The sequence below is a fragment of the Lepus europaeus genome, chromosome 5 (assembly GCF_033115175.1).
Source record: "Lepus europaeus isolate LE1 chromosome 5, mLepTim1.pri, whole genome shotgun sequence".
In the NCBI taxonomy this organism is placed as follows: Eukaryota; Metazoa; Chordata; class Mammalia; order Lagomorpha; family Leporidae; genus Lepus; species Lepus europaeus.
In genome coordinates, this window is record NC_084831.1 from 80301872 (window position 1) to 80328851 (window position 26980).

The 26980-nt window shown below is 36.7% G+C and overlaps 1 protein-coding gene across 2 annotated transcripts in view; it reads left to right on the forward strand.

The window, feature by feature from the left end:
• Positions 1 to 23016, forward strand: part of SH3GLB1 (SH3 domain containing GRB2 like, endophilin B1) — a 45889-nt gene extending 22873 nt beyond the window's left edge. Inside the window, exons 4-11 of one of the 2 annotated variants that reach the window (XM_062191663.1) lie at positions 1573 to 1706; positions 3843 to 3935; positions 6834 to 6920; positions 8475 to 8498; positions 12670 to 12759; positions 13144 to 13244; positions 17144 to 17375; positions 18404 to 23016. In XM_062191663.1, coding sequence (XP_062047647.1) covers positions 1573 to 1706; positions 3843 to 3935; positions 6834 to 6920; positions 8475 to 8498; positions 12670 to 12759; positions 13144 to 13244; positions 17144 to 17375; positions 18404 to 18511 — 869 coding nt within the window. In that variant the 3' untranslated portion in view covers positions 18512 to 23016. The remainder of the gene's footprint in view (positions 1 to 1572; positions 1707 to 3842; positions 3936 to 6833; positions 6921 to 8474; positions 8499 to 12669; positions 12760 to 13143; positions 13245 to 17143; positions 17376 to 18403) is intronic. The other variant, XM_062191662.1, reaches the window with a different exon arrangement.
• The last annotated feature ends 3964 nt before the right edge of the window (positions 23017 to 26980 follow it).

Genomic DNA, 26980 nt, shown 5'->3' on the forward strand with positions numbered 1-26980 from the left:
GGGAGACCTGGAAGAGTTTCCTGGCTCCTGGCTTGGGGTCAGCTCATCTCTGCCCATTGGAGTGAACCAACAGATGGAAGATTTCTCTGCTCCCTTTCTCTGTAACTCTACCTCTTAAATAAATAAAAATCTTTTTAAAAAATTCTTAAAATTGGCCAGCGCCACGCTCACTTGGCCTGTGGTGCTGGCACCCCAGGTTCCAGTCTCAGTTGGGGCACCGCATTCTGTCCCGATTGCTCCTCTTCCAGTCCAGCTCTCTGCTGTGGCCCAGGAAGGCAGTGGAGGATGGCCCAGGTCCTTGGGCCCTGCACCCGCATGGGAGACCAGGAGGAAGCACCTGGCTCCTGGCTTTGGATCGGCGCTGTGCACCAGCTGTAGCGGCCATGTGGGGGGGAGAACCAATGGAAGGAAGACCTTTCTCTCTGTCTCTCTCTCTCTCGCTGTCTAACTCTGCCTGTCAAAATAAATAAATAAATAATAAAATTCTTAAGATTTTAAAATAGATAATTATTTCTAAATTTTAACTTAATTTTTAGAAAAACTTTGTACATCACTGTTGATCAGATGCTTGAGTCATAAAGATACCTGAAGGAGACCCAGTTTTTTCCTTCACCAAGCAAAAGACCTGCTGAAGCATGAGCATTAAAAAAACTTCTAGATTTTTTTTCCATTTTTAATTTCCTTAATCTGTTTGTACCTCTGATAGTTTCAGTAAATGTGTCCTGATTATTGGAATTGGGCCTCTTGAACCTATTATTAATAGCTTGTAACTAAAAATGTAGTATTTCAGGCATTGTACTAATAAGCACTATGGAGTACATGTGTTTATGTATTACTTCAGTAAATCCTCTCATATCCTACAAGTAAGATAAATTCTATTATCTCCATTTAAAAGCTAAAGAAATTGAAGCTTGGAGAGGTTAAGTAATTCATCCATGATCACATACTTAGTAATTTATATGTAAATTGTCCATATCCAGAGACAGACCTCTTAATTACAGTACTGTCTTCCTTTCCTTACCAATTAGTTCTAATCTCATTCTATCATGAAAGAATTAATATACACAGAGGTAAAGTTTATTATAGGCAAAACTAGGAGTAGAAGGCTGATCCTTAGGATTTCTTTTCTTCTCTACTTTCTGCATTCCTGATGTGCTTGCCCTATTTAAATACTAGAGTGTATGTGTTATAATGACATGAGTTTTTTTTTTCTAAACTTAAAATATGAGATAAATGTATAGTTACAGCAACAGAGGACAAATTGTAACTTGATCTACTTACTAAAATATTGTAAACATTATACTTTTGTAAAATAACTGTACTGTTTGGGTTAAGTTTTGGTATATGTATGTATCCATTGGTAGAATTTGCACAATTACCTATGATATGACATGAAGTTCATCTGAGTTTTTTTTATTTAAATGTTTACAGTCTTAAATTTACTTTTAAAATAAAGCCACCTTAAACACAAGTAAACAAATGATAACTTTAAAGCACATTATTAATTTTTTTACATGATTTTATGTTCTGCATTACTAAACTCTGGTTAAATATTTTTTTTCTCCTTTGCAGGTAATGCTCTTATTAAATGTGGAGAAACACAGAAACGAATTGGAACAGCAGACAGAGAGTTGATTCAAACTTCAGCCTTAAATTTTCTCACTCCTTTAAGAAACTTTATAGAAGGAGATTATAAAACAATTGCTGTGAGTTGGAAAATGTTCCCTTTATTAAGTAAAATAACTTACATCTTTATTTAGGTTTTTTTTTTTTTTTTTTTTAACAGACAAAGTTGGACAGTGAGAGAGAGAGAGAGAGAGAGAGGTCTTCCTTCTTTTGGTTCATCCCCCACATGGCCACTACGGCCTGGTGTGCTGCAGCCAGCGCACTGTGCCGATACGAAGCCAGGAGCCAGGTGCTTCCTCCTGATCTCCTACGCGGGTGCAGGGCCCAAGGACCTGGGCCATCCTCCACTGCCTTCCCGGGCCACAGCAGAGAGCTGGCCTGGAAGAGGAGCAACCGGGACAGAATCCAGCGCCTCAACTGGGACTAGAACCCGTGGTGCCGGTGCTGTAGGCGGAGGATTAGCCTAGTGAGCTACAGCGCCAGCCTATTTAGTTTTTAATGAATAATTTGCCCCTTATTGACTATAGATATAGCAGATTAGAAAACTTAAATTATCTATATAGATACATGTTCATTAGAACATAAAACTAAACTAAAATGGAAGACCATTATTAATAACATCATCTGTTCTTGTGTCCTGTAGTGTTATTGAGATACTTCCACATCCATTATTATTCATTACCATTACTAAATTCTATCTCTACAGCCGTGGAATGATTATGAAAATATGGTACAAAATATCACGATAGCATTATTATATAACTATTCTTCCATTAGGAGTTAGAAACTTAATTATTGGAAGTATTTGGCTATTCTTTTTTATCTGTTAATGTGTGTCTAGAAGCCTGTTTTCTTTTCACACTGCTTTGTTTTATTTCTGAAGTGTATAAAACATCACTTTTTCTCAAACCTAACCAAGTCAATAATTATTTATTTTAAATTGCCTGTGATGCAGAGTAAAGAACTAGGTGGATTTTTTTCCTGAGATTTTTGCAAGAGTGGTCTACTGAAATGCATCTTCATATTTAATTTGCAGATTTCTTTTAAAATTGTAGAGAAATTTAATATTTTTAAATGTCAGCATGTATTTATGTACATATATAAGCAAGTATCTGTCCTGAAACAGAGAAGAACCACCAAATTGAAATGTGATTCAAAAGATACTAGCTGGTCAGTAGGATAGAATTTGACGTATGGAATCTATTAATAAAGCAAACTCAATTTTATAAACTTAATTTTTAAAGATTTTTATATACTTGAAAGACAAAAGTTACAGAGAAACAGAAAGAGAGAGAGAGGTCTTGGATTCGCTGGTTTGCTCCCTAAATGACCACAAGAGCTGTAACTGAGCCAGTCTGAAGCCAGAATCAGGAGCTTCTTACAGGTCTCCCACGTGGGTACAGGGGCCCAAAGACTTGGACCGTCTTCCACTGCTTTTCCAGGCCATAACAGAGAGCTGGATTCAGACTCCAACTGTTAGCCATATGGCATGCCCAGACTACAAGCTTCAACTTTACCCACTATGCCACAGCACCAGCCCCTAAACTTAATTTTCATACAGAAGTTCCCAGGGGAATTCCAAGATATGTATACACACACACAACACACAGACACACACACACACAGGCACATACTATTTACTGTACTTTGAAATTCCATTTTGGAGTTGAGTTGCATTTGGTGTTGTGGCACATTAAGAGCAGCCATAATCTAGACCCATATACTTCCTTCAGCATAAGCATCTTCTGGATAATCTGTAACAGTTTGAAACAGTTTCTCGACCTGGCCCCTTCTTACTTAATGAACTGAATAGTTTTTTGTGAGAGCTGACTGCTTGTAGGATGTTTAGTAGTAGCATCCCTATATTCTACCCAGTAGCTACTAGTAATATCCCTTTACTAATTGTGACAACCAAAAAGATAATTTGCAGTATTCCATGAGGGGCAAAATCACAAAATATTCAAACTACTATTCTTTTATTTCTATCCTAAGCTTCCATCCGCCCCAGAGGTGTTTTATTTATTTATTTTTATTTTTTTAAGGAAAAAGGAAAGTTAAATGCCTGAACAATTACTTAACAGCCAATTTTATATTCATAAATCTTTATCAGGAAATACATATATTTAATGGAGAATAATACTTTCAGCGTGTGTGTTTTTACTGGATTAAATCATGTTTGATCATTCTTTTTTTTCTTTTCTTTTCTATATTAACAGAAAGAAAGGAAACTATTACAAAATAAGAGACTGGATTTGGATGCTGCAAAAACCAGGCTAAAAAAGGCAAAAGCTGCAGAAACTAGAAATTCAGTGAGTATTGTTTTTTCTGTTGTTAAGACTAGAATATTACTTCAATTTGTTTATCAAAACTTACTACATAAAGATTAGTGCAAAGTAGATGAAGTAAGAGGTGATACTCAACAGAGTTAATAGCAGAAGTTAGGATAGTTCCTAAAGCTGTGTCATGTTCTTTTAAAAATCCTCAGTGGAAATGGAAGTATATCTTTTGGAATGAATTAGTATGCTAAAATATGAATTTATTTTTAAGATAATTTCATAAACAGGAAAAATAGTTAAGATGAGCAAGGATCATTTGGAAATAAATGTTTCAGCTGGAGCAGAATCTCTTTATTCAGAATGCGTACACAAGCCCCAATGGTCATTGTGGAAGGAAAATACTGTTATCAAGTTTCAGTACAAAACTTTAACAAGCACTGTTACAGGCTAATGATATTCTGCCTTGTTCCTAGAAGAGTACCAGAAAGAACATAGTTTATTAGTACACAAGTTCTTTTATTATTCTGAATTATATTACTACTATTATCAAAAAGTATGAGAGCTAAGTAGAAAAATTTTAAGAGCTGTTTTCTTCTTATATATCTAGAAAAGGTCTTAGCGATTTTCTGCTGTGTATTTCTTAAGTCAAAAATTTTTCCATAGGAATTTTATGGTTAAAATTAAAATAAAAGAGAATACAAATGACTTTATTCAGCAATTTCATTTATACACAGCTTTTCTGTAATTAATATATAACAAAATTTAAATTCAGCCAAGTATTAAAAATATTAGTCAAAAGAAATTCACATCTCCTGATTTTAGTGGTATTCTTTCTCCCAAATAACCAATATATTTTTTTTTTAACTTTATAACAACAAGTCTGAAGTAGTTTGAAAAGGACAAGTTCTTTTAACTTTTTACTATGAAAACCTTGAGGCATACCTATATTTGGTAAATTTTTTAACTGTATTTCTTTTAATTTACTTGAAGAATTCATAAAAATTGAAACCACTAGAAGTTAGGGTTTACTTTTTTTCCCTCCTTGACGCATTTTCTGGTTCTTAGTTGGCAAATGAAAAAATTAATTTAGGGCCAGTATTGTGGCGCAGCCTGTTAAGCTCCCACTTGTGACACCCGCATTCCATATCAGAGTATATCACCATGCCAGTTTGAGTTCTGGCTACTCTGCTTTTGATCCAGCAATCTGCTAATGCTCCTGGGAAGACAGCAGAGGATGGCCCAAATATTTGGACCCCTGCCAGACATATGGGAGATCCAAATGGAGTTACAGGGCTCCCGATTTTGTCCTGGTTCAGCCCCAGCTGCAACAGCCATTTGGAGGATGAACCCGCAGATAGAAGGTCTGTGTCTATCTCCCTCTCACTCTTGCTCTGTTACTCTGTCTTTCAAAAAAGTAAATCTTTAAAAAAGAAAAAAAAAGATTAATTTAACCCTACTTCCTTTGATTTCACTTCTTTATAAATTTATATGGATTAATTTTTCTGTCCTCCACTAGTAAGGTTCGGGAACCACACATATTAGCACTTTGTAAAGAATTTATTTACTAGTTTCTGGAACCTCTTGTCAAATTCTGTGTTTTTTAAATGCTAATTATGCATAAGGTACTGTACTGAGAAGGAGTTCATAGATAATATTGCAAAATCTGTGGTTCCATTAGTTCACAATTTAGAATAGTAGATTAAACTTTTTGGTGATTTAGGCATATCAGTAAAAGATTTCTGCCTGTGTCCAGTATTACTACTTTACTAATTTCTGTCTTAGTATGTTGAAGAATGATAAGGCAGCATCAAAAGCCTTTTTTCAAAAATTGTCAGCAGAGCAGAAAGAAAAAACCCACTTTAATGTTTCCCAGTGAACAAAAATAGTCTTGAAAATAGTGTATATAAATATATATATGATAAAAATAAGGTCTGAGAAGCAAAGACAAAAATATCAAATGCTGCAGTGGAGGATGGCCCAAGTGCTTGGGCCCTGCACCCGCATAGGAGACCAGGAGGAGGCACCTGGCTCCTGGCTTCGGATTAGCGCAGCGCACTGGCTGCAGCATGCCTCCGTGGCGGCCACTTAGGGGGTGAACCAACAGAAAAAGGAAGACCTTTCTCACTGTCTAACTCTACCTGTTTAAAAAAAAAATCAAATGCATGTAAATTATAAGGCACCTGCTTTACTAATTAAATTGAATCTAATGGAAACTTTAAAGTAATAATATTTGAGTTTTATCAGCTGGCTTCAAAGCAGTCTAATATTTAGAGATTTAAATGAATGTTACTTTTGGACACCCAAGTTTGATGTGAAATACTTCTTCAAATAATATTATGTGTCTAATAGTTCCCTTTACACACTTAAGCATTTCCCCAACAGTCTAAATCTTTAATCTGTAAACTCTAAATTTATAGCACCATCATAGCCTAAACTTTGTATGAACACATGTTCAAATTCAAAGAGTTATAAAAATACTAAGATTGACATGCCTTTCATATTTCTTCAGATTGTGCCAAGACCTGGCTGAGATTGATTGAAACAGTGTGGTTGAAGGCATCTTAAGTTCATAAAATAGAAATGATCTTTGAGTAAGAAAATTGTGTAGCCAGAAGGGCTTTAATAGGTGAAAATTTATAAAAATTTTAGGTAACTGTTTAAAATAATGCATTTTCTCTAATTTATTGTAACTTGAAAATCAAACATCAACCATACTTTTGTTTTAAATTTTTGAGTCTTTTGGAAAAATTGATGGACATCAAATTTTGAAATTTCATGACAATAATTATGGTTGAGTTTTTTTAAAGTAGAAAATACATTTTATCAGCTTGTTTAATTCTTGTTTAGTGTATTCTTTATTATGCAGAAGTAACTTGTTTCACTGTGTTCATTGCTGTAATGTGTTCTTTGTCTCTTGCCTATGCACTTAAGCAACTAAACTCAGCTCGCCTTGAAGGAGATAACATTATGGTAAATTTCTCTTACATGCTCAACTTCCTGCATGTAAAATGGCTGAAGGTTTGTTGGCCTACTGTGTTTTCTACATCTTGACTAAAGTGCCTTCTCTTGTTATTAGCTGCATGTAGAAGTTAAAGAAATAGTTAAAGCCAAGTATTCATTAACAAAAAATTCTAGCTCAAGTGATACTGAAACTTGAAAAAAAGAAATTGTATGTTTTAATTGCCAAGTATATTGGCTATGCCAAATATAGTTTTTTAGAATTGGATTTATACATTAAAATATAGTGCTTTTTGCTAATTTAAGCTGGCACTTCATGTAATCACCTTTGGCAAAGAAACCTTTACTGTGAGAAAGGTTTAAGGTATACAAATTGACTTCTCAGTTGCTTTGTTATTTACATTATTTTTACCCAAACTCAACATAAAATTAACAAAATTAATTTTTTCTGCCATTCTGGGCCAAGACTACCTCCAGTAGGTTAAGTATTCTTCTAGGGGTCAGGTCTGTTCTCTATCCAGTGCTAACTCCGGTTAACAAAATTGTGGAATAGTGATAGCCTCCAATAGCCAGTCAAAATTTGTTTTCTATCAACATCCTATGTATATATGAGCTCCAGTTGAGGAAGTTTTTGAGATACTAGAAATTTTTTTTTAAAAATTATAAAATCTGAATGTAGCCAATTGGTACATGTTAGCCAATAAAAATATATAGATACAATGTTTGGTATACTTCTAGAACATTACTTTAAAAGTGGCGTGTCTTCAGTACAAATATAAATTGGCAGTTAAGTGACTTGTACTAGCATTGTACAAAAAGCAGGGGAAAACAACTTTTGTAGTGTTGTAGATTGTTGTACAGAATATTGTAAACTGCAGTTTTGTTTTTAGCTAAAATTACTGAAGCCCTGGGTGAATTAGGGCTTGCTTTAGATAGCAAGAGAATGCATTCATTTATTTCCATTGTTCTATCTGTAGATAAATGAAAAGTGTTTTTCAGTCATTGCTAATATAGTATGTTAATCATAGATTTTCTTTTGGGTAAAAGAGTCTCCTAAGCAGTTAACAGAACTTTATTTCGTTTATTAAGCATTGTTTTACTACTAATGTAATCTACTTACAGTAAGATATATTTAACTGTGGTAATGTTAAATTCATTGTATCTCACTTTTATCGTGTACCCCAAAAAGGGGCTATATCAGCATTCATTGTCCATTTACCCTTGCTTTATTTTCATTCTCTAAAATTCTAGAATTAATACCTAAGTGAGAAATTAGAAATCAAAACTTAGTCTTGCTCTCTCATTTTGCAGATGAGAACACTGGAACTGAGATGTTAGATAGTCTCAATTTGAGAAAACGATTACATTAGCTTGTAGAATTAGCATAAGGTTTAAAAGTTGACAATATTGGTAAATATAAAAAGCATACTTTCACAGTATTTTAAATTGTACAGACTTAGTTACTTACTGTATTTTATCTGTTAGTATGATTCTGGGAAAGAAGAGTATGCCATTTGAATTTAAATACTTAAATTTTTCGATACTTGTAGAAAATGTTAAATTCCAACTTTCTTTCATGCTCTATATTTTTCTCTAATTTTTAATGCTGGCTAGATTTGGGCAGAGGAAGTGACAAAAGTAAGTAAATTATTAAACTACAGAATATGAAACAAGAATTTAATTGTCATTCATTCAGTAAATATTTACTGTATAACAACCATGGGTCTTGTCACAATCTGTTCTACTATGTCTTACAAGATCTGAAAACATGGAAATGCTCAAGTCTGTTTTGCTAATAGCTCCACAGAACAACAGAGCAAAAATGCAAAGATGTGGTTTATACATACCCTGATAAATCCTACATGCCTGTTAAGTGATAATCTTACAATGCCTTGCTAGAAGACAATTCAAGTACTTTGTTTATTCCTTGACAATTATATTTTAGTAGTAATTTTTAAAATGTAAAATATACTTAACACCGTATCCTATGTCTTCAGAGACTGGATCTATCATTTCACACAAATGAATTTTTTAGATAGCTGAAGCTTGCTTTCTCTAGCACCACAGCTATAACTGTGAAAAACATACTTTACTGCTGCATTAAATATGGGATAGCAAATATTTATTTTTACTTACAATTAAGGTCATTATTGCAAATATCCATTAGTGAACCATGTAACAGTTAGATTTGATCATTTTTCAAGTGTGTATCTTCTCTCATAATGTCAGACTGTTCTAGAAGCTGTCCATATGACTGCTGCTACCAGTCCTTCTGCCTGTGTTAAGCATTTCTGATCTTCTCTGAGTTAGGAAATCTAGGAATTAAGGAAGAATTTAAGGAATAAAATTATGACATTAGCACAAATTTGGTTGGAGTGCTGTGTTAGGTCTTCAGAAACATTTTTCATTTACTGCTTGTGTTCAAGCCTGCCAAATGTGACCTTTACATGAGAATAATGCTCAGGATTGAGGGCAGGTGATAATTGTGGTCCCTGGCTATTAATAAGTTTATTAACTTTATTTCCTGACTCTGTAGAATTGCTGGCTATACACTCTGTTTCATTCATAGGCTATGGAGCTATTGATAAAGACTTGGAAATGCAGTGTGAAGTTCATGACTTATCCTCCCCTCCCCTTTTATGGAATATATTTAATTTAGTCATGGTTCCATTCTTTTTTCTAATTTCTTCCTAAATCTCTAGCATGGTAAAGGGACAGAACAATGTATAGGAGAGAATATAGGTTTAAATAAGAAAAATAGGGTGGCTTACCCATTTGGTTGGTGCACAGATATATAAATTTCTGACTTGATTTTGTAGTCTCTACATTGAAAAATAGTTGATGTAAATGGGAAGAAACTCATAAAGCAAGCAAATGTTTATATATCAGAAAAATCTGAAGAAAATACATCAAAATGAGTTCATGAAGGTGTTTTTTTTTTTTATCCTGTACTTCTGTGATTTTTATAATTTAAAGTTTAAAAGTTTATATTCCTGGACTTCAAGACTTAAGCCCAATAAAGAAGTAGGTAACAATGACCAAGGTTGTCACTGCAAATGCCTTAGAAGCCTGGCCAAAATTTCAAGCTTTTTGATACCTAGTCCTGATAATACAGACAGTAGATCTTGCCCATTTCCCAAGTTACATCTTTGGAACTTTTTTTTGCTTACCTAATTCATTATGCTATTTTATAGTATGGGCCAAGTTGTCTGGTAACAGCAGTTCTTAGCAGATCTTTTCCCTAGCGCTGTACATCTTAATTGAAAATTAAGTCAAGGAATGAGATCTTCTGGAAGACTAAGATTAGCCCTTTAAGTTAGTTGTCCTACTTCATACCCTTCTTATCTAACTAGATCATTTTCTTCCCAAGTAAACAGATTATGGTGAACCTAATTTAAATTTCCTTTACCTCTCAGATTAATTATGATCAATTATATGTATCAGAAGTACAGATGGTTTGGGACATTTGCCTGTTTGCAGCCACCCTAGACATACACTGAAACTTCTTCAAGAAATGAGATTCATTCCTTTCCCATCATTTACCTTTTCTAAATAAAGATCTAAGTTGTCTAGAAGAATGACTTGCTAAACTCTGCAACATGGTACCTTTCTTCACAGTTAAGTAAATTTTGCATAAGCCTAGAAAGCCAATCCTTCATCCTTCATGAGGTCATTCAATATATATTTTTTTCATTTAATATATTTTTTACTCAGTGTGCCTGGCATTTAAACATTATTTCCATTTCAGTCTCAAACCAACTGGTCACTTTATTCTGCTACCTAGCTTGCTTACTTTTGTACAGAAATATTGCCATTTAGTAGGCTGTTTTGCCATTTTTATTAAAGGCCATTGAATTGTCCCTTCAGAATCAAAGACCTACATGGAACTAGCCCACTTTACTTCTGAACTTACTTATTTTGGGTTTGCTGTAATTACTTCTAATAAAGCCATTTTGTGTTCAACCAAGCAGAATAGTAAATAATGAGAATGTAACACTGACCTGATTGGTTTTCCTTAGAAAGAATATTGATTCTTTTCTTCCCCTGGGACTTCTTTCTGCTTCATACTAGCTTCCAGATGAAGTTACTTTAACCCTGCTTTTTCCATGTGTTCTGGTTTTAGTCACATGAATTTAAATTTATTTTAATTTCTTTTAATTACTCCAAGTACTCCAAGTTTATATCCATAAATCCAATCTAGAGGTCAATTCTTAGTCCCCTCTGCCAGATCTTTTGGCCAGTGGAATATTACAGCAACTGATTTTCTACTTTGCTGCTACTTCCATATTGATGAGCTCACTTAACTGTTGCTGCTGAAGGGTGAAGGGAAGAGTGATAGGGCATAAAATGAAAAAGTTCAGACTAAATGTTTATATTTACTACATCTTGTAAGTGTTGTAAATTATTTCCATAGGGAAAAAATTAAGCTGGAGAGATAATAAAAAGTAGCATTAAGATGACATTGTCACCAGTGATAATTGGAGAGAGAACAGAGGTGGATAAGCTAATTCTTTTCAGTGAGCTGAGGTTTAATTTTCTCCTCTCCAGTAATTACTTATACCTGCCAATTCTAGCTGAAGGTTTGAAAACATTTTTGCCATATTAACCATTTTTAGATCTTGATTTTTTCAGTGTACTGATTTGTTTCAGCACTAAACCTATATGCCTGTGTTGGAAGGTTGAAGCTAGTAGTGGTATGCTATAATATGTAGGTTCCTAATCCAAAATTTAGAATGCCCCATAATGAAACTTTTTAAGGACTGATAGGATGTGGGAACTTCAGCACCTGACCTTGTGATAGGTTATAGAACATAACACACCAAAAAATATTTGTATAAAGTTAACTTCAGTCTCTGTGTATTTCACATATGAAACATAAGTGAATTTCACATTTAGACTTTGGTCCCATCCCCAAGGGATACAAATACTCTAAAATTTGAAACACTTCTGGTCCCAAGATTTTCAGATGAAGGATACTCAACCTGTAATCTCTTCCCAGCTCATCAGTGACTTTACCTTACTGGCTTGAAATCAGCCAGAAATCAGTCAGGGTTTGAGCATTATACCACAAAATCAAGATATTTGAGTTTTTCTTTTTCCTGTAAAACTAGTTTACTAGCACACCACTGATTGAAGGTCAGCCATAACTTTAAAAAAAAAATTTAAGCAGTCATATATATTAACATATTTCTGTTTAAGGCATATTCTAATCAACAGAAAATGTATAAGAAAGACATTTAAAGTGTTTGACAAAGAATCTTCTGAAAGAACCTAATAACTATGTTCCTAAGAACCAGTATTGAATATCTAAATACTAGAGGTTAAAAAAAAATCCTTTGGCTTTATGCTGAAGTCTTGTATGTGAGATCAAAGACTTTAACTTCACAGTTTAAAAAAAACATAGTAATAATTGAGAAATTTTTTTGCAGTACTATTACTTTATACTTACAAAACTAGTACTCTTAAAAAGATTTTGTAGAATATTAAAATTCAGCAAAGTTCATACTAGGAAATTATTAAAATATCTTTATTTTCCCATAGTAGTTTTAATAGGTTCTTAGGAGTATGTAATTAAGCTTTAGCATTAATAGATTTTTAGTTGAGAACTGATAAGGAATCAGTTCTGTCAAGGTTAAGTAGTATTAGAAAAGTAAGACCTAGAAACCAGGAATAAGTTTAGTTATAAAGCAGAATCAGAGAATTGCCAGATTATGATTTGAGTTTGGGGGATTTTTTTACTGTCCAAATGAATTTATTTAAGATGAAATGAGTCGTCTAATGATATTCTAAAACTATGTTCCAACTTAAGTCTGAACAGGAATTAAGAATAACTCAAAGTGAATTTGATCGTCAAGCAGAGATTACCAGACTTCTGCTAGAGGGAATCAGCAGTACACATGTAAGTGTTCATTGATTGGAAATTCATTTAGAGCAAAAGACTTTGATAATCCTGAAGATTGTAAGGCAATTTGGGGAGTAAAATTATTGGGCTTCCTTTTCATTTATCAAGGAAATTTAAATTGTGGCATTTTCCAAGATACATAATGAAATATTCTAAATTTTTGCTTATACCTAATCATCATCTTGTCCCATCCTCATCAAATTCACTTGGTTTTTATGGACTAAGAAGAATTTGTTACTGTATCATTGATTGAGGTCAATCTTAATAAGATGTGCAATACTGGTAATTCTCCTTCAGTACAGTGCTGTGCTGTCTCCCCTTAGCATTTGCCTCATTAGGTATATTATAGATCTAAGAACTGACTGCACCTCTTCTTCACAGGCCCATCACCTCCGCTGTCTGAATGACTTTGTAGAAGCCCAGATGACTTACTATGCACAGTGTTACCAGTACATGTTAGATCTCCAGAAACAATTGGGAAGGTGGTAATTTCCTTTTCACATATAAAACTCCTGATGAGGGAAGAAACTCAGATTTTTGCACATGAGCTAATAGGATAAAGATTAGAAGAATTGAAGGCTTTTATTGGGTTGTGTAGAACTGGGATTTATTCTTAGGAAAGTAATTATCAGATTTCTGAAATTGAGCTCTTCTGGCAGGGATGAAAAGAGAATTTAAGTAAATACTTTATTGCTATATGAAGAAAACTTAAAAGTGAGGTTCACTTTTCTTTGCTACTGAATGATTTTTTTTTGCTGTTAGTGAATTATGTTGACTCTTTGTTACCCTTAAAGAAAAACTAATTTATAGTTATTCATTACTCACTGTTCACTATATAAAAAAGTTTTGGAGTATTCTCAAAGACTTCAAGCCCTACTGATAGTATTATTTTGAAGGTCAGGGTAATGGGCTTTCTAGAAAAATGATAGTGTTTAAAGCATATACCCAACATTCATCAAATACTTATTGAATACCTGCCATGTGCCAGGCATTGTTTGATATTCTGGAGGTTATGTCAGCAAACAAAACAAGCAAAAATGGTGGTATTTATGAGGCTCACGTTGTAAGGTGATACTTGAAAAAAAAAATGTATAAGGCAAATACAGTCTCTATTCTCACAACACTTAACATCTAGGTAGAAATACAAGCCATTGGTGGAGAGGCCATGTGATAGTGGGAAGGCAGAAGTGCAGGGTAGTGTGAAGCATCTATGACTCAGGACAAGCTAGCAGAGTTTCCCAGGTGAAGTTGTTGTAGAGGAGTAATCCAGAAAGGGGTATGAATGAATATTCCAAGCAAACTGAGAACATATATATAAAAAGGTTGGAGGCGAGAGACTTTGGCAAGTTCAGGGTGCTAACATATGGTTGTAACACAATGTTCATTGGAAATGAAATGGTAGATGAGGCTAGAGAAGCTAAGTGGGGCCATGCCATGATTTGATTTTTGAAGTGAACTGTGGTAAGGAATTTGGATTTTTTTTTTATTAAAAATTTTATTTATTTATTTGAAAGGCACAGTTACAGAGAGAGGTGAGACAGAAAGAGATTTTCTATTTACTGGTCCACTCTCCAAATGGCAACAGTCAGGGCTGGGCCCTGCCAAAGCCAGGAACTTCTGAATCTTCCACTTGGGTGCAGGGGCCCAAGCACTAGAGCCATCTTGTGCTGCTGCTTTCTCAGGCACATTAGCAGGGAACTAGATCAGAAGTTGAGCAGTTGGGACTTAAACCAGCACCGATATGGAGTACCAGCATCTCATGCAGCAGCTTAACCTTCTGTGCCACAGAGCTAGCCCCAGGAATTTGGATTCTGTATAGGGAGAAAGCTGGGTAGTGATATGGTACATTTGAAGGAAGAGTATCAAGTTACAAGAAATAAGATTTCTTTTTAAAAGTCACTTTGCCTTTCTGCATATTAATTCAGAAGAATTCAGAATTCTTCAAAACTAGGCCTAGAACAAAATGAAGCACACTTGGGAGCTTAAAAACAAGTTGTATCCCAACATCAGTTATTCTAATAGGATTTACATGTCTATATGTGAGATTTTTCTAATGGTTTTAATGTCTAAAGGCAGAATACCACTTTATCCCCACATCACTACAATTGTTTTAAACCCAGGAGGCCTTGATACTTCCTCTCTACTTTGCCTTGGAACTCTAGGAGTACAGCAAAGAGGTTACTCTTCTTACTACTTATACTTAAGTTCTGTTTAAAGCCACACAATGCTGGGCACTCAGCCATTCAAAGAAAATGTAGTTATTTGCCACACCTTGGGATAAGCTCCAACATTACAGAGTAAAACCAGTGCGATAATTCTGGAGAACAAAGTCCAGCTTATCTCTGCCTTCAAAGAATTATATTACTCCTAAGGACCCATGAGAGGGAGTAGGGGAAGTATTAGCCCTTTCATTTGTCATAAGACATAGAAATATTCAAACCCAGAACTTCACAAATCATCCAGATCCACACTAACATATCCAAAAGCTGTTTCTGAAGAGTAGAACCAGGTTGTATTGTTAATAGTTGTTAACAACAGTATTGGCAGTAGCAGTAACTGAAGAACAGCAATCATTTGTGCAGGGTTCAGTTGTGTCCAGTCCAGTCTTCCAGATACTTCACATGTGTTATTAACTTTATAATCCTCACCACCAAATGAGGGGGGTGCTATTACTAGCCACACTATATAGATGATGAAACAGCAGTATTTGTTATCAGGGTAGTCAGTGTTTTTATTTTGAACATAATTGGAAGGCTTTACTAAATCAAGCTACAGCTTGAGTGTTTTAATCACCTCACGTGTCTGTGTGTCCTTAAGGGGATGGATAATTTCATCTTTCTGTCTTCAGATTGTGCTAATGATGCTGAGTGTATATTCTTTTTTTTTAACTTTTATTTAATGCATATAAATTTCCAAAGTACAGCTTATGGATTACAGTGGCTTTCCCCCCCCCATAATTTCCCTCCCACCCACAACCCTCCCCTTTCCCGCTCCCTCTCCCCTTCCATTCACATCAAGATTCATTTTCAATTCTCTTTATATACAGAAGATCAGTTTAGTATATATTAAGTAAAGATTTCAACAGTTTGCACCCACACAGAAACACAAAGTGAAAAATACTGTTTGAGTACTAGTTATAGCATCAAATCACAATGTACAGCACATTAAGGACAGAGATCCTACATGAGGAGTAAGTGCACAGTGACTCCTGTTGTTGACTTAACAAATTGACACTCTTGTTTATGGCATCAGTAATCACCCTAGGCTCTTGTCATGAGTTGCCAAAGCTATGGAAGCCTTTTGAGTTCACCAACTCTTATCATATTTAGACAAGGTCACAGTCAAAGTGGAAGTTCTCTCCTCCCTTCAGAGAAAGGTACCTCCTTCTTTGATGACCTTTTCTTTCCACTGGGATCTCACTCACGGAGATCTTTCATTTAGGTCATTTTTTTTTGGCAGAGTGTCTTGGCTTTCCATGCCTGAAATGCTCTCATGGGCTTTTCAGCCAGATCCGAATGCCTTAAGGGCTGATTCTGAGGCCAGAGTGCTGTTTAAGACATCTGCCATTCTATGAGTCTGCTGTGTATCCCACTTCCCATGTTGGATCGTTCTCTCCCTTTTTTGTTCTATCAGTTAGTATTAGCAGCCACTAGTCTTGTTTATGTGATCCCTTTGATTCTTAGTCCTATCATTATGATCAATTGTGAACCGAAATTGATCACTTGGACTAGTGAGATGGCATTGGTACATGCAACCTTGATGGGATTGACTTGGAATTCCCTGGTATGTTTCTAACTCTGTCATTTGGGGCAAGTCAGCTTGAGCGTGTCCCAAATTGTACATCTCTTCCCTCTCTTATTCCCACTCTTATATTTATCAGGGATCACTTTTCAGTTAAGTTTCAACACTTAAGAATAACTGTGTATTAATACAGAATTAAACCAATAGTATTAAGTAGAACAGACAAAAAAAATCTGAGTGTATATTCAAAATGAATATTTGTCATTGGAATGAATAGGAAAGTATGATTAGACGGTTTTATTAAAAAGAAAATGTTCAGATATTCAGATACTTTTACTTCTCTGAATTAACCTAAAAACTTCATTCTTGTGGTAATGTTTAATACTTTTGTAGTTTTTCATATTTTATTTAAGTTAATATTATATATACAGATTTGAAACAAAATTTTAAGGACTTATATTTGAATCCCACATGAATGGTCTGGTATAATTGGCCAGAAGGAAGAGGAAGTTAGTATATGTTGTCATGTGTAAACCTTCCATTGTGGAGATTGGTAGAAAGTAAACAGTGCCACCAAGTGGAGGTATTCAGAACTTTCATCACATAAAAATAGTTAAATGATCTGTTTTCTTTTAAACAGTTTTCCATCCAATTATCTTTGTAACAATAATCAGACTTCTGGAACACCTGTGCCATCTGTTTTATCAAATGTGATTGGTTCTTCTGCCATGGCTTCAACAACAAGTGGCTTAGTAATCAACTCTCCTTCCAATCTCAATGACCTTAAGGAGTCAAGTGGCAGCAGGAAGGCCAGAGTACTCTATGATTATGATGCTGCAAACAGTACTGAATTATCACTTCTTGCAGATGAGGTAAGTAATATGGGTATGGTGGGAAGAAACAAAATCACAAACAGACATGCCTTCTAGTACTATAACAATATGTAAATACCTTATTATTTGAAAAAAGATCATCATGAATACCTTCTGGATTTCAAGTGGTTATGTTAATATTCTATAAAATTTTAATTGCTATTCTTCATAACATAATAGAACATCACAAATATTTAAAATTTATAATTTTTGTCTTATTTGCAAGGCAGGCAGAGCTCCTATCCATTGGTTTATTTCCCATATTCCCATGACAGACAGAGCTGGTCTAGGCCAAAACCAGGAACCCAGAAATCAATCAGGTCTCACACATGGGTTGCAGGGACCCAACTGTTTGCATGCACCATCACTTGCTGCCAGCAGTGTGTACATCAGTGGGAAGCTGAAATCAAGAGTAGAGCCAGAACTTGAACCCAAGGGCTCCAATATGAGATGCAAATCTCATATTGATCTTTTTTTTTTTAAAGATTTATTATTTGAAGAGTTACACAGGGATAGAAGAGGCAGGGAGAAAGAAAGAGGTCTTCCATCCTCTGGTTCACTCCCCATATGGCCGCAACAGCCGGAGCTATGCCGATCCGAAGGCAGGAGCTTCTTCTGGATCTCCCACATGGGTGCAGGGCCCAACGATTTGGGCCATCTTCTACTGCTTTCCCAGGCCATAGCAGAGAGCTGGATCAGAAGTGGAGCAGTCAGGACTCAAACTGGTGCCCATATGGAGTACAGGCACTGCAGGTGGCAGCTTTTTACCTGCTATGCCACAGCGCCAGCCCCACAGACATCTTAACTGGCATCTTAACCATTAGACCAAACTCCCATCCTAATAATTAAAATTAAATATTTAAGTAACAAAGATGTATAAAACTGCCTCCCATAATCCTTTGACCTCCAACAAAACTGATAATCATACATAAAGTCCTTTCATAGTAAAAAACAACTTAAATCCAACTCTGATTAGTTTTCTGTGTGTTTTTTAAGTAGTTGATAACTGGAAATATTTTATTTTGTAGGTGATCACTGTGTTCAGTGTCGTTGGAATGGATTCAGACTGGCTAATGGGAGAAAGAGGAAATCAGAAAGGCAAGGTGCCAATTACCTACTTAGAACTGCTCAATTAAATAGGTGGACTATGGAAAGATTACCCATCATGACACCATATTTATACACAATTAATTAAATAAAGCAGATTTAAGTATCCTCCATGTAAATGTCTTAAGAGACTGAAAATAAACTATCAGCCACCAAAAACTGGCATTTCTGCCAATAAAGTTGCATGGTAAAGATTTCATTACAGAATTTATGTTGGAACTTTCATGCCAAGAATGTTTTCTTACAAAATTCTTTCTACTGAGATTTCACTAACAAGCAACTTCTACTTTTGAGGCCCAACTTAAAGCAGAACTGTTTTATACTGAATTTTTAATTAACAGCAAACTTTTTCTTTTATGTAAAAATAAATTTATTGTGAATTGATATCAGTGACTCATTTATTAGGTATAATTAATAGCCAAAGAATAAAATTAAAATTTAAACTTTTGATTTAGAAAAGAGCTGTAGGATAAAAACTTCTTTTGTGAAAAATGTTATGTTTCTGAATATTTCTTCCATAAACTGAAATGTAATTATACCATGTTGACCTTGTTTTCCAAAAAATCAAATGATTGCAGTACTATGTTTTGATGGGTTTTCTTTTGTTTTTTGGGGGTCTTTTTGAACACTACTAAATGATCTTTTTATGTAAGAACAACCAGTCCTTGAAAAGCATTACCATGTTTCTCTGACTTAAAAAGTTCTAAAACATCTGGGAAAAATTTAATTCACTAAGAATGTTTTTAAGATTATTCAATTGGCACAATTTAATGCATAATCAGAATTGGATCTTTTAACATACAGTAAAAAGGATTTGTTCTAATTAAACAACATAGCTATATAAAAATAGAGATTAGTATAACTACATTCATTATAAATTTATATATACAAACAAACTGCATTACTCAGCTTACTAAAACTTTGAAAATTTATTAATGAATACAGATTATTTTGCTTCAAATCTCTGGTTGTAAAATACACACTAATTGTTAGTGACACATTTGAAGTCAGAATTGCTATTTAGACAATTACTAAGAATTGGCAATTTCTATAATTCAGCAAGGTGACAAATTGCTTCTACATTAGCAGTTACATTTTTTTGTTGTTGTTCTCATTTGTTCATTCAACAAACATTTGCTGAGGACCAAGTACGCGCTGACCAGCTGGAGATACTACCCTGAACAAGAGTGCAGTCCTTTCCCCTGCAGGGCTTAAAAGACCACTATGGATACAAAAAGATGAACAAGCCATTGTCCAGGAACAGGATCGGGGTTGTTACGGAAGAAAGATAGGGACTGGATCTGGGGGTACTTAACTCAGATCTCACTACTCAAAATAGCCAGGTGTGGCTTAAGTGTGAAGTGAAAATATATAGTTCATTTATTCAGAGAATGTTAATCCTTCAAAATGATTTGTTTTGGTACATTTAAAATATGAATATCTAGATACCATTTTTAAATATCCCTTGTGTTAAAACCTCCTAATAAGAGCTTGGTAGACATGTTAATAATTTAGTACACAGTCCAAAATTTTTTAATAGTTTTTACCCTTTATTTCTGTGGTGCAAGACAAATCCTTGTGCAGTTGCATTACTGTACAGGAAATTTTGACTCCTACTATGAATTGCTATACTCTTAACTCCAGAAGTTGCTCAAGCTGGTTTTTTATAGAACCAAGTGAATGAAGCATTTTTTTTCATCCTCTGTCAGCAAGTTCAACAACTTGAAGTACCATCTGCTGTGTTGGTCCAAGTCCAAATTTAGGCCGTGAAAGATTCTACCAGGAATTTAGGTCAACTTAAACAGCAACTATAAATTCAGTTTATGAGAAATAGAGTAATAATGGAAAAGGTTATGGGTCATGGAATGAAATGGACCTGGGTTTGTATCCATTCTTCCTCCCAATCAGTTCTCTTTGAGCTTCAATTCAGATGTATAACTGCCATTTCCTTACCAGTAAAATTGGGGTAATAGTTATGCCAGCTTAGAGTTGTAAGATTGTGTAAGAAATATCTTTTTAGATGCTTTTTAGGGAAAGGCGTAACACATAGTAAACAAACTCTAAATACCAGTTTCCACTTGTTAACTGCTGTAGTTTCCTTACCTACACAAATTGTGGACCTTGTTTGTGTCTGTGTACCTGAGGTACCTCTTTTCATCTATGCTCTGTATCACTTCTCCCTTTTACCCTCTTTAAAGCAGATATACATGCAGATTTAACCCCACCACCAGTCAGTGTAGATGCGTTTTCAGAACTACTTGCTTTCTCTAGGTGGATATTAATTTTTGAAGGCTTCTGTACTTTACTGGGTTAGTATCATGTTAACAGGTTCAAAAACCTTGTACTTTTGCCACAAATCCTGCAGAATATGTAGGCTTATTCTATGTTTGATGCTTTTGTTTTAATTCAGTGGAATTTTGTTCAGTTGATTCATTGAGTTTTTTGTTTAATTTGGGTTTTGGCTCATTTTAAACTCCTAGGTTTAGTTTTCACTTGTGTGAAGACCCATAAAGGTTCTTGGGCATTGAAGTAAAAGCCTGGGAACCCTGTTAATTCATGGTGCAGGCCAGAATTGTTTAAGCCCTGCGTACCTGAGCTTAATCTGAAAGCATATTAACATTTAGAAGACACACATATGAATTAAATCATAAACTCGGAAGTAATTAAGGGCCCTCTCATAAACAAAAGAAATGATTGTATTATGTCTACCTTTGTTCTCAAAGTAATCCAGACTAAAAGGTCATGGTGTTAAAATTTTTTATGGTGCTAATCCAAGAAAATCATAATGTAGGAGATGAAGTCCCCAAAATGGGAATGTGCCTCACTTAGGGAATGGAAATAAGGAACCAGAGGCCAGGACCCAGCTGGATAGAGCTGGTCTTAGAGTCTGTAGTTTCTTCCACTAGAACCAGGCGGGGAAGCTGTGCTGAGAAGACGTTTTGAGTTAATTTGCAGAGTAGAGGAGATGATGGAGAAGAGGACAGGAAATAACTTACTTACCCAGAGAAGGCCTATCTTCCCCCATACTTTATTGACAGGATTTCTGAAAAATCCCTTCCCTGTGTCCCAGACAACTGAAATTACAAATCTGTTACCTTGGCATAAATAGTACTCCCAGCCTGGGTGAGGAGCCAGAATGCAGGGATGGCTTCACAGTGCGGGCTGTGGGCGGCTTAGCTTCAGCCTGTGCTCCAGATGAGTAAATGGCTCTTCCATCGTGGTGAGACTCAGAAGGGGGAGAGGGAGTCCCTGCAACCACATGTACAATTTCTTCCGGTTATCTTAATTGGAACATCAGCTCGGCAGGGCAGTGATTCTCAAAGTGTGAGGCCCCAGATTGGCAATACTAGTGTCACCTGAAAGTGTGGTGAAAATGCTAATCAGCTATTTCCAAGTATTTTTACCTTCACTTGTATTATTTTGTTTTCTGAGGCCTATGGAACTAATCTTCTATGTGATAGCTTTTTAAGTATCTTAAGACAAAAACTAGATCTTATGTTTACTATGTTGTAGCACTAATCATAATTGTAATTATATAGTTATAATTTATTTGTTTAGTATTTATCAACTTAGATAGGCTTCCTGAGATAGAAACTTTAATTATTTGTACCACAGATTCCCAGTTCTTAGCCCAAATCTAGCAAATAGTGTGTACTCAATAAATATTTGTTGAATGAAAGAAAAAATTTAAAATTCCTAAGCCTTTCCCAACATCTACTGAATCAAACTCTGGGGGTTGGGCCTGGCAATCCATTGTGACAAGCCATTTGAGTGGTTCTGTTACATTCTTAAGTTTGAGAATGGCTGCAGTGTAACAAAAAGAACTTGCCTTTCACCCTCAGACCTGCCATCTGACATCACTTGAAAAATTCTCCCTGCTTTCTATAGTCCTTACCAACAAACACCACTCTCTTGAGTGTGGAGGCTATATGCAAGCGGGTATGAAGATATAAGGCAATGTTGGTGTCTGTAAGGGAAATCTTGCTTGAATGCCAGTACTTGGTGGTTGTGAAAGGTTTCTAGGAATGGATCCTTTGTCTCCACTCAGCACTGTGCCTTTAACTGGTGACAATTTAACCTCAAAACACCGCTGGGAACTGTTGAAGCAGTATCAGACTAATGTATATGTACTTCCGTGTGCCTGTTAGATAAACTCTGCTTTCATTCCTACTTCAAAGGAAACTAGGTATTTGTTAATGCTTTTTTGTAACACAAAGTCACAGTCCTGTTGGCAAAAAGAACAGAAAATTAAAACCACCTATAATTTTGCCATCCAGAGAGTACCACTGTAATTTAGGAATACAGAATATGGCCTTCCAGACTCTTCTGTGCATTTGTAGATTTTTTTAAAATGGGATCAAATTGTACATGCCATTTGTAACTTTTTCCCACAATACCATGACTATCTTGCTGTATCAAATATATTTCTATATCTTTTTCATGGCTGCATGATATTCCATCATATGTGCCACCTTTTATTAAACTATTGAATTTTTAGGTTTCTGGTTTTTCACTAATAAACTGCTTTAAAGAATATTGTGTTACTAAATCTTTTATATATCCTTATTTCCTTAAGATGAGTTCTTTAAGGTGAAATTGCTAGTGGAGAGAGTATGCCACTTTTAAAAAGATTTTGTTACTGCCACCTTGCTCCCTAGAAAACTTTCAGCAGTTTACAGTTTTATTAGCAATACATGAAAGAATAATTTCTATTTGGAGAGCTTCCAACTGAATGTTCTCAGAACCTTTGGCTTCTAAATCAAAGGTAAAAGGATTTTAAATTCTGAAATTTAAAAGTCAGATTGTTCTCTTATGATCTTATTTGTTCTCTTCTGTCTTAACACTTTGTGATACCTTAGGAATGTTTGCAGTACTAGCCGTCTCTTTTGTTCAGCCTCCTGGAAGCATTATCGTGTTTCTGACTTGCTGAGATGTTAGGGGAGCAATCTTGAGTAGACTGAGATATTGCAGAAGCCTTGAGGCAGCCTTACTAACTGTTGATGGTTTGAGGGAGCAGACCGTGATAGGGAAAAGGACCTCAAACGATAGGCAGAAATCTGGCTCTTCCACCACTGCCTGGTGATAATAACTTTATAGGATTTCCTGCTAAGTGTGTTGGAGTAGTTACAGGGTAATTACTGTTGCCAGCCTCTGTGGGGTAAACATCAGTGCCATTGTCACCTAAAATATTCTTTGAAAGTTGTCACAATAAATGGACATTGCTTTGAACTTCATGGTATACCTACAAAATCTGGTTCTATGTATTTTTCCAGCCAGATATCCAAATAATTAACCAAATGAGAGACAAGATGTCTAGTGGGAGATGTCAATGTTACCATGAAGTGGTAGTCCTACTATTTTTTTTTTTTTTTTTTGGACAGGCAGAGTGGATAGTGAGAGAGAGAGACAGAGAGAAAGGTCTTCCTTTGCCGTTGGTTCACCCTCCAATGGCTGCCGCGGTTGGCGCGCTGCGGCCGGCGCACCGCGCTGATCCGATGGCAGGAGCCAGGTGCTTCTCCTGGTCTCCCATGGGGTGCAAGGCCCAAGTACTTGGGCCATCCTCCACTGCACTCCCTGGCCACAGCAGAGAGCTGGCCTGGAAGAGGGGCAACCGGGACAGGATCGGTGCCCCGACCGGGACTAGAACCCGGTGTGCCGGCGCCGCAAGGCAGAGGATTAGCCTAGTGAGCCGCGGCGCCAGCCTGGTAGTCCTGCTATTTTTAAATGGTGAGGGGGGCGTGTATGCCATGCCAAACTTCCCTTTCTAACAAACTGCTCACACTTGGGCCACCTCTGATCTTCATGCCTGGGAGGGCTGGACCCTCTCTGCGAATATCCTGACACAGAAGCTTGGGTTCAATAAAGATAGTGTTGATTAGCTAAGTCCATATAGCACCTCCAAGACTAGAGGACAAGGAACTGGTTGACTCATACTAAGGAATTTATTTAGAGAAGTATCTGAATTCTTAAAAGTTGATCAGTGGTATTCTCAAAAAGACAGCTGTAATACTCATAGCAGACTAATTCCCAGAAGCCAACCCATCTCATTTGGAATGAACCCTGTTAAATTTAAATTAACATCCGGCTTGTTGAAAGGAGTGAATAGTAAGAGAACTCAAGAGAGTTGTAGTGAGTGATAGGCTTCAGGTTGATGAGGACAAGACAGATGCCTGGACTGGGATGAAACAGATGGACTATTAGATGCAACTTTTCTGAGAGCCTGATGCACCAGAGTTCAGGGCACATGTTTGCCTAGCCCCGTGTGCTAGTGAGGTTTTCTGAAAGTTCTTAAACTGGGGAGTTCCCGAACAACGGTGCATTTTGGTGCCTGCCTGCCTACTTTTTGTATTTGAGTATACAGTTAGGGCTAGGTGAGGCCAAAGCCAGGAGCCCAGAACTCCGACGTAGGTGGCAGGGACCCGAGTATGGAACCTAATCTTGCCTTCCCGGGGTGTGTACGTTAGGAGAAAGCTGAATCAGAAACAGAGTAGCCAGGACTCAAAGCAGGCTCTCTAATAGGATGCAGGCATTCCAAGGGGCAACTGAATCGCTGCACCACAATGCCTGACCCTCCATGAACTTTGTTCTATTCAGCTCCACCCTGAAGGCTGTCTACTCATTTGTCAAGAATAAGCTCAAATGCCCCTGACATCCAGAAATGGGCAATGTTTAAGACAAATGCACATACCCCTTCCTCTATTAAGATAATCTGGACTGCCTCACATAGAATCATTCCCTTTTCTCCCCTCCCCTCCCCTCCTCCTCCCCTCCCCTCCTCCTCTCCCCTCCCCTCCCCTCCCCTCTTCTCTCCTCTCCTCTTCTCTTCTCTTCTCTTCTTTCTCTTCTCTCTTTCAGAGCAAGCATTTATTGCCCTGAATTGCAATCATTTGGTGACTTAGCTGAGCCCCAGGACAACACTTTGTGTCCCCTTGCATAGCTAAAGCTGAGTTTCAGCTGCTTGCAACATTTTCATTTCTACAAGAGTATTAAATTATTCAGATGTGCAGGTATGTGCATTTGTCTTAAGAAACATTGCCCGGCCGGCGCCATGGCTTAACAGGCTAATCCTCCACCTTGCGGCGCCGGCACACCGGGTTCTAGTCCCGGTTGGGGCGCCGGATTCTATCCCGGTTGCCCCTCTTCCAGGCCAGCTCTCTGCTATGGCCCGGGAAGGCAGTGGAGGATGCCCCAGTCCTTGGGCCCTGCACCCACATGGGAGACCAGGAGAAGCACCTGGCTCCTGGCTTTGGATCAGCGAGATGCGCTGGCCACAACGGCCATTGGAGGGTGAACCAACGGCAAAAAGGAAGACCTTTCTCTCTGTCTCTCTCTCTCACTATCCACTCTGCCTGTCAAAAAAAAAGAAGAAAGAAAGAAACATTGCCCATTTCTGGATGTCAGCACCAAAAAATTCAGTCCTACTTTTCTTGGAGAGCAAACTCCAGAATCTGTCATCATTATGACTTCCGTTGACTCTGTTTGGTTCATTTTACAGTGCTTATCACTGATTTGTACTTTATGAAAACAGTAATTTGGTAAAGAAAGGATTTTGCTAGTTAGATCTATACTTTAAAGTGAGAACCAGCTCTAGTTTGGATTGGGCTATGCCTACTGTAAGCCTTTTTTGTAGATGTTTTCCTTTCTCCTCTCCACCTCTTTTCCACCATCGTTTTTACCACTTCCTCTACATATTCCTCTTCCTTTCAAAATGTTAGATGGCAAAGAATATACCACATGGCAGAGGAAGGTAATTGCACAAAAGAGAGATGGTAGACCAGTTGAATAATGTATTATAAGGTTCTATTCAGGTGCTATTTATGAATGACAAATCTGACCCAGATTTCTTGGAGGCAAGAAGTGTGACCAAACTTCAGATTGCCCCTTCACATGTGGAAATGCAGTTGCTCAGGAGGCAGCCACACATAAAGGGGGCACTAAGGACAGCATCGAGCACCAAAGCAGAGAAGAGACCAGAGTTCCTGCCCTGATTCAGGAAGCAAATTTTACATGGTGCTAGACAAGTTTCATTAAACTGGGCATATAAATAAGCACAAAGTGATCACCGTAACACCCTCACACACAGGAACTCCGCCTTCTGCTCTCAGATCATGCAACTATCTCAGTTGCTTCAAAGCTTTCTGTGGCCTCTGCAGGGAAACTAGGATTTCATGGGTTGCAAGTTGATCAAGCTGAAGGTCACTGCTGGCCTCTGATGGGGCATCCTACAGAAGTGGGAATGGAATGCAGTTGTAGTTGATGGAGCTTATTTCGAGGCAGTGGGTTTGCTCATCAGGACTCAAAACTTCCATTCATTACCTGACAGAATTCTTGGCTTCACTGTTAAAACTAACAGGGACCCAGCAACGAGGCACCCTCAGAGTCACAAGGATGCTACCCAGACAATGTGCTTTCTAGCGGACATCTGACCCCACCCCTTAAACACTCCAGCCCCAATGCCTGCCCACAGCTGCTTCAGAGAGAGATGGAAGTCAGAGCGC